This window comes from Patagioenas fasciata, chromosome 1, assembly GCF_037038585.1.
Source record: "Patagioenas fasciata isolate bPatFas1 chromosome 1, bPatFas1.hap1, whole genome shotgun sequence".
Lineage (NCBI taxonomy): Eukaryota > Metazoa > Chordata > Aves > Columbiformes > Columbidae > Patagioenas > Patagioenas fasciata.
This window is the reverse complement of record NC_092520.1, coordinates 5,160,483-5,174,060: the sequence shown is the minus strand read 5'-3', so window position 1 is coordinate 5,174,060 and position 13,578 is coordinate 5,160,483. Positions and strand designations below refer to the sequence as shown.

The following is a 13,578-nucleotide window of genomic DNA, read 5'->3' as shown; positions in this document are numbered from 1 at the left end:
TAGGCACATGGGTAAGATCTGTTTGGAGCCTTCTCTTTTGTGCTGAATAGTCCCAGCTTTCTCAACCTCTTCATATGCAAAACGCTCCAGTTCCGTTAATCATCTTCATGGTCCTTTGCTCGGCTCACTCCAGTATGTTCAGGTCTCATACAGCTTGGTGAGTCCTCAGTGCTGGGCAGAGGGGAGGGACCTGCTGGCAAAGCTCAGCCTAAGGCAGCCCAGGCAGCTGGTGCTTTTCTTGGGTCAGCTTAGTGTCTGCCAGGGAACTGGTGAAGCACGGTCCTTCTGCTCAAATTACTTCTAAAGCGCCCAACAAAGAGGTCTTCTAATTTTTGGTTTGTGCCTGTAAATTGAAAAACAATAGCATCACTCTAATGGGACTATTTTTTTTAGACCATGTTTCATACTGAAACACTAAACATCCTATTATGTTTTCCATTACTTGTCAGTTTTTTTGCTTAAAATATCTGGTGACCTGAAAAGATATGCAAAAGCTGAAACAAACATAGTTTTTCAGTGCCTCTATTATGTGTAAGCTCTGATGCTTCCGACTCCATGTTGTTTCAGTTCTGCTATTTTGTAGACTGAATAACAAGTCTTAAGACAATATTGATTTCCAAACAACAGAGATTCTTCCCTTTCCCCTCGCTGTTCGTCTTGGTTGTAAAGACTGAAAAGTCAATACATACATTTAGAGACTGGGCTGATAGACTGACATCTTTCTTTTGTATGTTGCTGGGCAAAATGTTCTTCAGCAGGTGTTCCAGAGCAATTTTCATTTGGTATGTCTGCATTTCCTAAAGACATGAGATGTGGTTTCTCCACCTGCTTGTGTTTAAACACATAAGTTAACAGAAGTCTTTGAGGAAAATTTAGAGCTCCTGACATACCTAAATACAAAGGCGAGAGGTGAGAAGCGAAGAGCCACATGTTCTTTTAGCTTTGTGCAAACTCTGTGCTGCCCGCAAAGTTTTGGGTAAATAGTCAAACTCCACGAAGCTGTGTCATCTTAGCACATTATTGCCCACTCAGCTGAACTGATATAATTTCTGAGAATCCAGTTTACAATCCCCGTAAGAAATGTCCAAAAGAACTGCATGTCCTTCCTCTGTGCTGACGTGTCCAAGCTTTGCTGGTGATAACTGGGGGTATGTGCCACAAAATTGTTCTGCAAGTTGTTCTGATACCTACAACCCATCTTCTCATAACTCACTAAAAGTGGAGGTGGGAGCTGCCGTGTTTCCCACTTCAAATGTGACTTTTCACTACCCAGATGCATTATTTGCATCGGGCCTCTAGAAAGAGAAGTCCCCAAGAATGCTTAATCTTGTGGTGGTTTTTATTAGTGTGTTTTGCTTGAATAGGTTTTAGAGCCCGTTGACAGCCTGAGAAAAGGTGGGGAGTGTTGTATTATGACTTACCGCACTGTCAGATTCCATCTCAGCAGTGACTGCGTTGAACCTCGTGGAATTTTTTAAGAGAAACAAGGGAACATAAACCAGGACTTGTGCTTTTTATTCAAATGCCAATAGTCTGACTTCTTACTCATTGTTTGACTTACAGGCGTCAAATGAGGCAAGGGAATCTGCGGAAAAGACCCATTTCTTCAATGTGCCTGCCTTCCTGACAGTTTCTGGCCAACTCCATTTGGAAGTGATGACAGGGTGAGCAAAATGATAAGTTTTTGGTTCGGTCTGTGGCATCTTCTCGGTTGGTAATTTTGCCCCGTTGGTATTTGTTAGATATCTGATGTGGCAGATATCTAATTGAGCAGCAGTGGCTGGATGATGGTGTGAGAGGCCAGGCTAGGAAGGAGAAAATTAGGCTGCTTTTTAATTCCGGTCTGGGAACTAGTTTTAAATACTGGGAGTTGTCTCCTGCTTGCCACGGATTGGGAATATTGGAAGGAGCCATCACCTTTCTGGGAATGACTGTAGGATTGTGGCTAATAATTGTAATACCTTAAGTGTCTCTTTGTTGTTCGCAGCTGGCTTGTCTCAGCAAGAATATCTCTTTCATTTTAGCCATCACATTCCTTTTGTCCTTTTTTCCTAAGATTCCTTTTTCTGTCTCCTTCAGTCTTCCTGTTGCATTTATTCCTTCTGCTAATTCTCATTTCTCCTGTTTTGTGGCTATCACACTTCTGCTTTGTTCATTCTCGCTGCTAAAGTGATCACAGTCAAATAATTAATACTGACTTGGGTAAGAAGAAAATTATCCTTAAGCTTATCCTTTAATGTTAATATTTCACTGAGATTGTTAGGGGTGAAAGTGTCAGTCTGTCAGAGTGGCAGTTCCCTTTGATTAGGGGGTTTGGTCCTCACCTACACTGAATTTTCCCAATCAATTAACTGAATTAGTACATTAAACAAGGGGAGTCTGGTTGGCACAATCCCTTATTGAAGGCACAGTTTTTTGAGCGCTTGCAAGGTGGGTTCTCCTTGGATGTGGCACTTCAGCCAAGTCACCTCTTCCCGATAAAGCCTCTCAGAGGCCACGTCTCAGGCAAGTAGAGCTGCAGTTGTTTGCCACTTGCCAAGGGCCTTCATCATACACTTCTAGTGACTTTAAGATCACTTTTAAAGTGATTAGTTACTGTCCAGTGCAAATCTCCTGAAGATGGGAGGGATAAAACCCTGGCTTTAGAAAATGTAAACTTGGAAGATCTGCCTTTTCATGGAGGTGGAGGTTCTAACGAGTATTTCTAATAGACTTAGTTCTTGCCTCATATCTGATGTTGAGAACCAAATAATAAACATTTAGCTGATTTTTATTTAATTACAGTTGCACAGTTTAATTGGCTGCTGGTACATAGCTACAGGGAAATTGTTCAGAGGGCAAGTTTTCCATATAAATCAAAAGGTATAAATTTCTTCAGAAAGCTGTTTTCTGCCTGTTTTTTTATCCCTGAGAGACAGTGACTCTTCCCAGACCGCCTAGATGGCTGCGGTCTGCTGAAATACCCGAGCTGAAGGTTCTCGATGGATGGGATGTTTCTCATGTGGCTGCTGTGACAGAAGCACAGGTCACTTGGCAGCCAAAAGACTGATGCGTCATCCCAGACATTAGCTGGGGAAAGTTAATGAGGGAGAGGTTTGTTTAACTGTAGGGTTGATGGAGTTTTTTTACGTCCCCAAAAGAAGATGGGATGAAACACATTTATGCGTGTTAGGCTTAATCGACTGTCACGCGTTGTGACCTTTATTGAAAGACGTAATTCCGCAGATCAAATGCGGCCAAAGAATAAGTATGGATTGTAATGATTAACTTGAAATACAGTCCCACTCTCTTACATCAGTCTGTTTCCTTTAAATAGTACACAGCCTGTTCTGGGATAGAGCAGAAGGTGAAACAGGACAGATGCAAGACCTGTCTGCTAAATATTTTTTCCATTGGTATCACTCAGGTGCCCTTTGCTCTAAGGATGGCTTAAAAAGAAAAATCAGTGCTTTTCATCATGCGGTACATCATGTTAGAGCCTCATGTTCCTATTTTGCAGTAGCATGTTGTTCTTACACGCATTTTAAATGGATCCATTGCCATCTAAATTTAGATAAGCTGTGTTTATTCATAATGAGGTATAGCTGTTCTGCGAACCTGCTCCGCTTATTTTTATTTTATTTAAGCACGCTGAGTTTTTGAAGCCTACAGCTCAAGTGCTGTTGAATCCCTTCAGTCTTCAAAAATAGATCAAGCTGTTCTAGATACAGAAGCACCATAGTGATGCATCACAATATTAACCATATAGATACGATGAAACCCATTAGGTTTTATTTGCGGGTAGCACATTGGGCCTTACTCTGTGAACGGGACTCCTGCGTGATCAGAGCACGTAAGTGTGCGATGGTAACCAGAGCTGCTTGACAAATGAACATGTTCTCATGACCCTTTCAGAGCAGTAAAAAGTGGGAGTCCTCCTCCCCACAAACTGGAGATGTTCTGGTCTTCTCAATAAACAAAAGAAACCGAAACAGTAAAGATTTATGTGTTTTGGATTGGATCCTATGAAATTTACGCTGTTGCTGCCCTCTGGTTTAGCCAGGCTGAATTTTTCAGGCCCAGAAAAGGAACTATTCTTTGAAAATTCCCTTTAGCATAATTAAAACATTGACTTGCTGTGGTCTCAGGACTTTCAGGAACAACTGGTCTGTGAGAAATTGTGGGAGGAGGCTGAGATAGAAATGCTTGGGACACCTTTCTCCATCCAGTCTTGGCCCATATCCTGCTGTGACTTGCTGTGGGACATGGGAATGCAGAGACAGGTCCTGCAGAAGTCCATGAGAAACCAGGGGTGGAACAGGACAGGTATGAGAGCCAGGAAGGAATTTCTCCATGGGGTTTATGTAGCAGGGAGCAGAAAGTCAGCTGGGTAGTTGTGTCTCTTTGGAATTTGCTTTTAGCTTGACAGAGCTCATGAACAACGTCCAGGCTGTGGCTGGAAAAGTCTGGGCAGGGGAAATGTGGAGAAGACTTACCAGATGTGTCTGGAACCAAGTCTTGTGCTGACCTTGACAAGAGTTCATCTGCAACCCACAGGGTATCGTCTGAGGACCCGCGTTGTCCAGGGCTGTGTTTCATGGCGAGGGCCGTTTGGTGCTATTGCTGGTTACAGGAGAGTCTGACACTTAGAATTTGTGAGTTTTTAACCTTTCTCTTTGAGGAGAAGTGGGAAGAGAGGTCTTCCTGTGTTTATTGACTGTCTGCTGTTCCGTGTGTGCTTGTTATTGAAGGCAAGGTCGAGGAAGTTCATCTTGTCTCTCAGTGTGACACAAACGACCCAGTTGGCACAACTTCTCATTTCATTGTACTTTGTCTTGGCAGCGACGCCATCTAGGTTGACTGCTCAGGGGGTCTGAGTCATTGTCAGCTGCTGTAAATCTTCAAGGCTCTTTAAGGTCTCCAGAAAAATCTTTGTTCAGTAATACAAGTCTTCCCTTCAGTCTTCTCAGTCTCAGATGAGTCAGTAACCAATGTGTCTGATAGAAGGTTGCAGGAATATGCGTGTCCCGATAACTGGGTTTAAATGTCATCGGTTTGCTGTGGAGTCCTCATGGTGTTTCCGCACCTCGTGATCCTCCAGTGAGGATAAAGGCCCCTTTGGGGACCTGAACTGGGCTGGAGGGTCTGGGACAGCTGAAGATGATTCAGAGGCCCACTGGAGACAGCCAAAGCCAATCCTTGCCAAGAAGTACAGCTCGCTGGCCCCATCTGTACTTCTCACAAGCTCTACCTGCTCCTTCAAGCCCCTCTTACTAATAGTCCACATCATTGTTTTGCATTGGTTTTCCTTGCACCACGTTTCATCCCAGGCACTGTGTTGCCTTTTGCCTCAAGAGCTTAAGTAAAACTGCTCTTCCTAAAAGCTCTGGGGGCTATCCCTTCCCTAAATCGCAGAATAAATTCTCCTCTCTTTCCATGCCCTCCCTAGCTCTAGGTTTCTCCTCTCTTGTTCGTCGTATGTACTCTTGAAATTCCCTGCAAATGGTTAAAAAGCTCAGGGGCACCCTCGTATTAGCCTGCTAGGACCTGTGAGGAGGTAATCAAGAAGACAAGCCAACTTTTTGCAATGGTGAACAACATAAGGACAAGAGACAACAGGGATCAATTGAAATGAGAGAAGTTCTGAGTCGATATAGGGGAAAAAAAATCACTAAGAGATCAGTCAAGCATTGTAAAAGGTTGCTGGGAGAGGCTGTGTACTCTACATCCTTAGAGGTATTCAAGACCCAGCTAGATAAAGCCATGAACACCCTGCTCTGGCCTTCTTGCTGACCCTACTTTGAGCAGAAGACTGGACCAGTGACCTCCTGAGGTCCCTTCCAGCCTGAAGGGCTGAAGAGCCTTCAGGCCAGACATGAGGAAGAATTTTTTGCCCCGAAGGTGGTGAGGTTGGCCAGAGAGGTGGTGGATGAACCATCCCTGGAGACATCCCAGGCCAGGCTGGATGGGGCTCTGAGCAACCTGAGCTGATGAAGGTGTCCCTGCTCATGGCAGGGGTGGCACTGCATGAGCTTTGAAGGTCCCTTCCAACACAGACCATTCTATGATTCTATGAATTAGTCTGATCTTCTAAGTTTATTCTTGGCTTCTTTCTCATTTTCCTCTCCACCAATCTCATCCACAAGACCGTCTCTCTAGTTCACTTTCAGTTCAACATCTCTCTCAAGTCTTCTGCCTGAGTTAAAAACTCAGCCTTTCCTACTGACACCTGCCTGTTAACATCTCACTATCAAACTCGGTTTAGTTGAAACATAACTAATCCCACTCCCTTCTGCTCAAGCACTTCCCCGTGATTTCAACACCATCATGGACTTTGCTACTGTTCTGCCTGTTCCAAATATTCTCTGCAATCCTGCAACTGGTTTTTCTGGTTGCAGAGAGGCTCTGAAGTCTCAGTCATCCAGACCATTTTAGCTGTGTCTGCCTGAGTCTGTAGGGAGCTGAATACAGTGAATTTCCTGCTGCTTTCAGAAGATACAGAAATCACACTCATTTCACTTCTAAAACACCAGTACTTCCCTGCTTTTCAAAGCATGAAAGAGATGGAGTGATACAGCTGTCATTTCGGGTTGATGTTCAAGGAAACACTGCAGAGCTGAAAAGAGAGATGTTTGAGGCTGCCTTCCATAAAAGAGTTTTCATTTCCAGCAGTCTGGCAAATGCTGCCTTAAATTTTATTCCAAAATGACTTGCTGGTGATGGAAGAGATTGCATTGTCTTCAAGCAAATATTTGCTCTACATCATACAATTTTAAATATTTCTGAATGCAGCTGCAGGAATGATGTCCAGTTGTGTAACATTTCTGTTGCTAAGAATTAACAAAAATAAGCGCAATTATTTATCTTGGATGCCTGAAAAAAATCTCCAGCGTCTCTTGCACAACATTTATTTGAGTCTGACTCACAACGCAGACTCTTATAATTAGCACACTAACTCCATTAATTAGGCTGACACTTAATTGGAGCTATAAAAAGCAACCCTGACATGTCTGGTTTTAATCAATTACCACGTGCTTCAGTCTGGTTCATGGCTGCTGCAGTGATTGTTAATGACTTTGTATCACTGGGAAGCTGCACACTGAACTTGGTAGGTACAACATTGAGCTTTACAGTCTGCATGGAGATGCTTTTGGTCCTTTGTCCCGCTCTGAATTTTTGGGGAGGGGAAGCAGGTAATTCCCTTGCAAGTAGTATGGTGAGTGTGCTGAGAATCATAGAATCATTTTGGTTGGAAAAGACGCTCAAGATCATGAAGTACAAGTGTTAATTCAACCCTGGCATTAACCCATGTCCCTGAGAACCTCATCTACGTGTCTGTTCAACCCCTCCAGGGATGGTGACTCCACCACTGCCCTGGGCAGCCTGTTCCAATGCCCGGCAGCCTGTTCCAATGCCCAACAGCCCCTTCAGTGAAGAAATTGTTCCCCAGATCCAACCTCAGCCTCCCCTGGCGCAACTGGAGGCCGTTTCCTCTGCTCCTGGCACTTGTTCCTTGGGAGCAGAGCCCGACCGCCCCTGGCTCCAAGCTCCTTTCAGGCAGTTCAGAGATCAGGTCTCCCCTCAGCACCTCTTCTCCAGCTGAACCCCACAGGGTTCTTGCTGTGATTCCTGTTTGCAGAGTTCATAGAACCAGTGTCCATCTGAAAAAAAATTGATTTAAAATAAAAAAGTCCCCTTCATAGCTATTATAATACAGTTTCTGGACAACACATGGTTTTTTGCCACTCTGAAAGGAAAAATGATTGAACACAATTGCTCCCCCCTGCCTTGGTAACGTATTTTTATGGCTTAGAGTAGGAGTCACTGGGGTGATTAAGTTTTGAAAGAGATCTTTGCTCCCTGTTTTATTTAAAACATCCTAGATCGCTCCTTTGTAGAAGATCTCTGGCAGCTGGGGCATGGGAAATGGTTATTTGAATAAATGCTCTAACTACTCGGGTGGCTTTCGTCAGCCCAGCTTGAGTTATCCTTGCTAATTGGTTGTTTTATTGACTTTAATTAGAAATAATAATATCAAAACTGGGACAAAACAAGACTCCACTGAGAATAAAATACAACAGTGTCGTGTAGCAGGGTGGAGGGGCCCAGGCTGATGGGATCTTTGAGCCTGGAGCAGGAGCCATTGTGTGACTCTGGGTGGCTCTTTCTTTTTCCTTTGTGTCTCAATTTTCTCCTATTCTCCTGCCATCTGTAAACTAACAATACTGTGCCTAGGTGTGCAGGGTGCTTTGCCAGATAATTAGGATATATAGGTCATGTTGTTAATTAGAATAGAATCATTTCAGTTGGAAGAGACCATCAGGATCATCAAGTCCAACCATAACCTAAATTTAGCACTAAACCATCTTTCTAAGAACCACATCTAAACACCTTTTAAACCCCTCCAGGGATGGTGACTCCATCACTGCCCCGGACAGCCTGTTTCAATGCCCGACAGCCCTTTCCATTAAGAATTTTTCCCAATATCCAATCTGAACCTCCCCTGGCACAACTTGAGGCCATTTCCTCTCATCCTATCACTTGCTACTTGGGAGAAGAGACCAACACCCTCCATGCTCCAACCTCCTTTCAGGCAGTTGTAGACAGCATTGTATCCCCAGTTATTGAAGCGTCCCCGGGTCGTTTTCAAGCAGAAGTGGATGAGCTGGAGAGGATCCCTGTCCCAACTTCTTTTCTTGCAGAGGATGTGATGGGAGAGCCAATCTCAGAGCATGGCAGAGGGTCCTGCAGCCCCCACAACCCTGTAGGACTTCGCCAGCTTCGACGAGGGAAACTGCTGTGTTATTTCAGTCCAACTGGCTGAGGGGGGAAGTTTGGCCCTTCATTCTCCCTGTCTGGGAACTTAGCATTTTTGATTTTTTTAATTTATGTATTTAATTTTGACTGCTTACAGAAGGAGGTGCAATCCCACGTCCTCGCAGCATGAATTGAAACCTTAGCGCTCAGCGCACCAACTCTGCTGCCCAAGCCTAAGCCTCACATACTGCTATAAAAGCCCTGGTCAAGATACACTTCCTCCAAGGGCAGACAGAAGTACATTTTCTATGAGGAATCTTTTATTACTCCTTTTTTCTACTTTTTGTCTGCATAAAATTGAGTCCCCCCCTGCCACCTTTTCAACAGAAACTTCCGTTTTCATTGTGCAAAATCCAAACCAGCAAACAGTAGTAATGAGTACATTGAGGTTAAAAATCAGGTATTTCTGTCCAACGCTGCGGTTTTATTTAAACACAGTCTACTCAGCTGAAGGATGTAAAGTATTCTCCCTCTTCTCCAAGCTGCTGGGCACCTCACTAACATCATTAGGAGCCTTGAGTTTCCAGCTCTTCCAAACCCTGGAGGCATTGGATTGGTATGTTTGGATGGTTTTCTTTGTGCGTGTGGTTTCTTATGCAGGGCCAGAACATTTTTCAACGTAAAAATTTCAACATCCCTGAACAATCCCAGTTGTGCTTGGGTCAAGCGCTGCAGCCAGCTGGTGTCGCCTGGCAGCTGAGCAAAGTCATCCGCTTATTTCAATGGAGCAGGAAAGTCCTCCACGCTCAAAATGAATATGGTCATGCCGGAATGGAACAGAGTTAAATCAGATGGCTCACTTTATTAATTTATTTGCTTCCTAAGGGAAAGAGCAATGTGGCTGATGAAGCTCAGCTCTTGGGCTTTAGGGTCACCTTGCTCTCCTTTCCTCCTCTGCTGACATCATGTCTTATTTGGTCCTCAGGTTAGAAGTCACTGTTTCCTTTTTTTCTTACAATCTGTATTTTAAGAAGTGGGTTGGTATGGTGTGGGGGGGAACATATTGTGTTGAAACCTGAGAGAGGATCTCATCAATTTTTAATAAATATCTCCAGGATGGGTGTCAAGAGAATGGACCAGACTCTTTTCAGTGGTGCCCAGTGACAGGATGAGGGGCAGCAGGCCCAGACTGAAACACAGGAGGTTCCATCTGAATATGAGGAGAAACTTCTTTCCTTTGAGATATCAGAGCCTGGACCAGGCTGCCCAGAGAGGCTGTGGAGTCTCCTTCTCTGGAGACATTCAAACCCACCTGGACACCTTCCTGTGTGATCTGCTCTGGTGACCCTGCGTTAGCAGGTGGGTTGGACTGGATGATCTCCAGAGGTCCCTTCCAACCCCAACCAGTCTGGGATTCTGTGAAGGGTCACACGCTGTGTTCATTTAGCACAGCCAAAGGTAAGATTTGGCACAGACAGCCTTTCAGCTTAACTCTTCACCACAGACCTTGTCAGAGTCATCGCTGTACTTGTGTTTATGCAGACACCTGTAGTATTCTGGGGTGAGAACGAGGACACCCTACAAATGAATAACTGTGTGTGTTGGTGTGGTTTAGCGCTTAGTCCTGAGTCACAGCAACCGGCTTCTGCCTCCAGCTGTGTCACTACCATGTGGTGTGACCTTGGCATAGGCTGTAAGCTGACTGTGCAGGCGTCGCATCTTCTTGATTAATAGCCTTGCTTAGAGTTATATCCCCTTGGTTCGACAGCACAAATAAATCTTGATTAACCCGGTAACAACGTGGAGTCCTGGCTCGGAAAAGGAGCACAATCCATTCCTGGCTTGGGAACGATCAGCACAATTAATTATATTTGGATTGCAGTGTAAAAATTGCCAGTGAGGCAGAGACACTCGGGCCTACAAACATTGCATGAGTTTAATTAAAAGGATGATTTTAAACAGCTTTGGGCACAGATACTTTCTGCATTTCTCTTGCTTTCTGTCACTACCTCAATAATGAATTGTCAATGAGTTCAAATGAAATGAGCTTTCATTCTGTGTGGTGTAAAGCTCTCCAAGGGGGAGAGGTAGCTGGTTCTCAAGGTTTTAGTAGCGTGTAACATAAGGGTGAAAAGGGAGAAGTTTCTCCCTTCCTGGATGTTCATAGGGTGGAAATCACAAACACAGCCCATGCAGGAATGAGCCTCCACCGAGGGATGGTCCGTGCAGAGGATGCTGAGCCCCAGCAACGCACCCAAGTGCTGGTGTCTGCACCCAAAGGGATTCTTGAGATATTGAACCTCAAACGTGCTCCAGCAACACACCCAAATGCTGCTGTCTGTGTCCGAAGGGATTCTTGCGATCCTGAACCTCGAGCGGGCTCCAGCAATGCACCCAAATGCTGCTGTTTGCTCCTAAAGGGATTCTTGAGATCCTGAACCTCACATGTGCTCCAGCAACGCATCCAAATGCTGCTGTTTGCACCCAAAGGGACTCTTGCGATCCCGAACCTCAAACGTGGCCAAGCTCTTCACTCAGCATTTTGCAGGATGAAGCCCTGGCTTTTGCAATGTTTCCGTGTGTTGGAGGGAGCACTGTGGGTATTTTCTCTTGACCTCCTCATTAAGCTCGCAGATTTTCCCAGGGAACTGGGCAGAGCAAAACACAGTCCCCAAAAAGGGAGCAATTAATTAAGTGGCTCTGTGCCGCCTTCTGGTGTCGACCCCGGCAGCGCCTGTGAACTGCATCAATGCGCTCGGCCTCGCGGTCCAGAGCTCTGATCTGGGCGAAGCTGCCGCAAAGGGGCTCGTTTCAAAGCCTCTCTTGTGTTCTTTGGTAGCACGTACAAGGGCAGCGTTACAGACATTACTGCTCTGCCTGTAATGGCTGAGGAAAAAGGCTCAACAGATTATTTGGCTTACTTTTTCTTTTTCTCCCCGCTCCTATGTGTGTCCTTTTGTTGGACGTGGGGGATTAGCACTGCTGATTTTTGTTGTAAAGACTCTTGCGTGCCCACAGTCCCAGCTGACCTAGGAGCTTTTGGAGGCTTAGCTACAATTTTCAAGTTATTTTTAGATGCTGGAAGCCCCGCAGAGGTCTGGGAATGTGAAATGATTGATTATTTGCATCGTACAGCATAGGAGTCCCAGCCCAGGACTGAGGCTCCTTTGTGCTAGGTGCTGAATGCACACAGAACAAAATGACTGGTTTTGCCCTCTGTACCGTGAATTCAGAGCAGAGTCAGCTCCCATCCCTCTTTTTCAACATATTTATACATGCTCAATGTGATAGAGCAGCATATAAAATCACAGATACGATTTTAATAGCAGATAAAGTACAAATAAAGGTCAGATTTGTGTAGCATGCGTTTCTCGATGTCTTGAATGGCAGAGCACGGTAAACAGCGTATGAATGCCTGGATGAAATACAACTGTTCACGCTCAGAGTTGATAACAGTGACTATATGTATTTCAACTGTATTTCTGTGTTAGATCCAGGCTTCTGGTCAGGTCACAGCAACACAGCACAGATGCCTTGCGTTTCCAGCGCTCCTTTGATGGCTTTGCCAGCGTGACATCTGGCTGGTGTCTCTTTGCCAGGGTCCCAGGATTATGGTGAAATTCTCACAGTTATTTCTGTCTTTTCCTGAGGAATTAATGATTCCTTCCCTACTTGCAGTCGTGGATTTATATTGCCCCTTTTTCCCAGGGGCAGTCAGGGAAATTCAGCCCTACCCTGATGATGCTGGGTTTCCTACAAGCTGTCACAGAGCCCTTACCCTTGGTATGGTGGGACACCCTGGGATAGCCCCTGAAGCTGCAGTGCTAACGGTTCGTTTTGCAAACGTAGGTGGTGCTCAGCGTACAAGTTGGAGAAGGTTGGTCCTGGCAGGATGCCTGCAGCTGAGAAAAGACTGAAATCGGTTCCTGTGGGAGCTGTTCTGCACTTGTGCTCCCAAAAGCTCCGTCTCGGGCACAGAGAGGCTTTGTGCTTGCAGCACAAAACTGATCTGTGACTGCAAAGTGTTTGACCATGGCTGGCATCTTGGAGCAGTAAGGTTTTTTTTAATTGTTTTTAGGTATCTTGCAGCCAGCAAGCCTCTTGAAAGAGAAATATCTAGTTGTCATGCTTGGGTTGCTCTTCAGTGGGAAATAACTACAGGTCAAAGTACTCATGGTCATAGAAATGCAGAATAGTTCGGGTTGGAAGGGACCTTCAAAGCTCATGCAGTGCCACCCCTGCCATGAGCAGGGACATCTTCACCAGCTCAGGTTGCTCAGAGCCCCGTCCAGCCTGGCCTGGGATGTCTCCAGGGATGGTTCAGCCACCACCTCTCTGGCCAACCTGGGACAGGCTCTCACCACCCTCAGTGTAAAAAATTTCTTCCTCATGTCTGTCCTGGCCACCTTAGATTGCTGGAGACTGTCATCAGTGCCCATGCCTGGACAGCCGCTGGGAAGCGTGTGTCTCACTGAAGGCAAACTGCTGCTCTGTGGAATGGGGTCTCCTGACAGCTGTTATCACATTTAAAACTGTTATGTTTTGGAGACTTGACGCCAGAAGGAAATTAGAGACCTATGCATCAGCACTGGTGTGGCCGGCAGAACCAGAGCAGTGACTGTCCCCTGCACTGGGCACTGGGGAGGCCAGACCTTGAATCCTGGAGTCAGTTCTGGGCCCCTCAAGCCAAAAAAGCCCTTGAGGTGCTGGAGCGAGTTGAGAGAAGGGAACGGAGCTGGGGAAGGGGCTGGAGCACAAGTGTGATGGGAGCGGCTGAGGGACCTGGGGGGTTCAGCTGGAGAACAGGAGCTGAGGGGAGACCTTCTGATCTCTGAACTGCCT

General features: G+C 45.6%; 1 protein-coding gene across 6 annotated transcripts in view; it reads left to right on the top strand.

The window, feature by feature from the left end:
* Positions 1 to 13,578, top strand: part of NARS2 (asparaginyl-tRNA synthetase 2, mitochondrial) — a 58,620-nt gene that overhangs the window by 17,791 nt on the left and 27,251 nt on the right. For all 6 annotated transcript variants that reach the window (XR_011742042.1, XM_065833234.2, XM_065833224.2 and 3 more), the window contains exon 6: positions 1,564 to 1,664. Coding sequence is in view for 5 of the 6 variants with exons in the window: in XM_065833234.2 (XP_065689306.1) it covers positions 1,564 to 1,664 (101 nt within the window). In the remaining variant the exon portion in view is untranslated. The remainder of the gene's footprint in view (positions 1 to 1,563; positions 1,665 to 13,578) is intronic.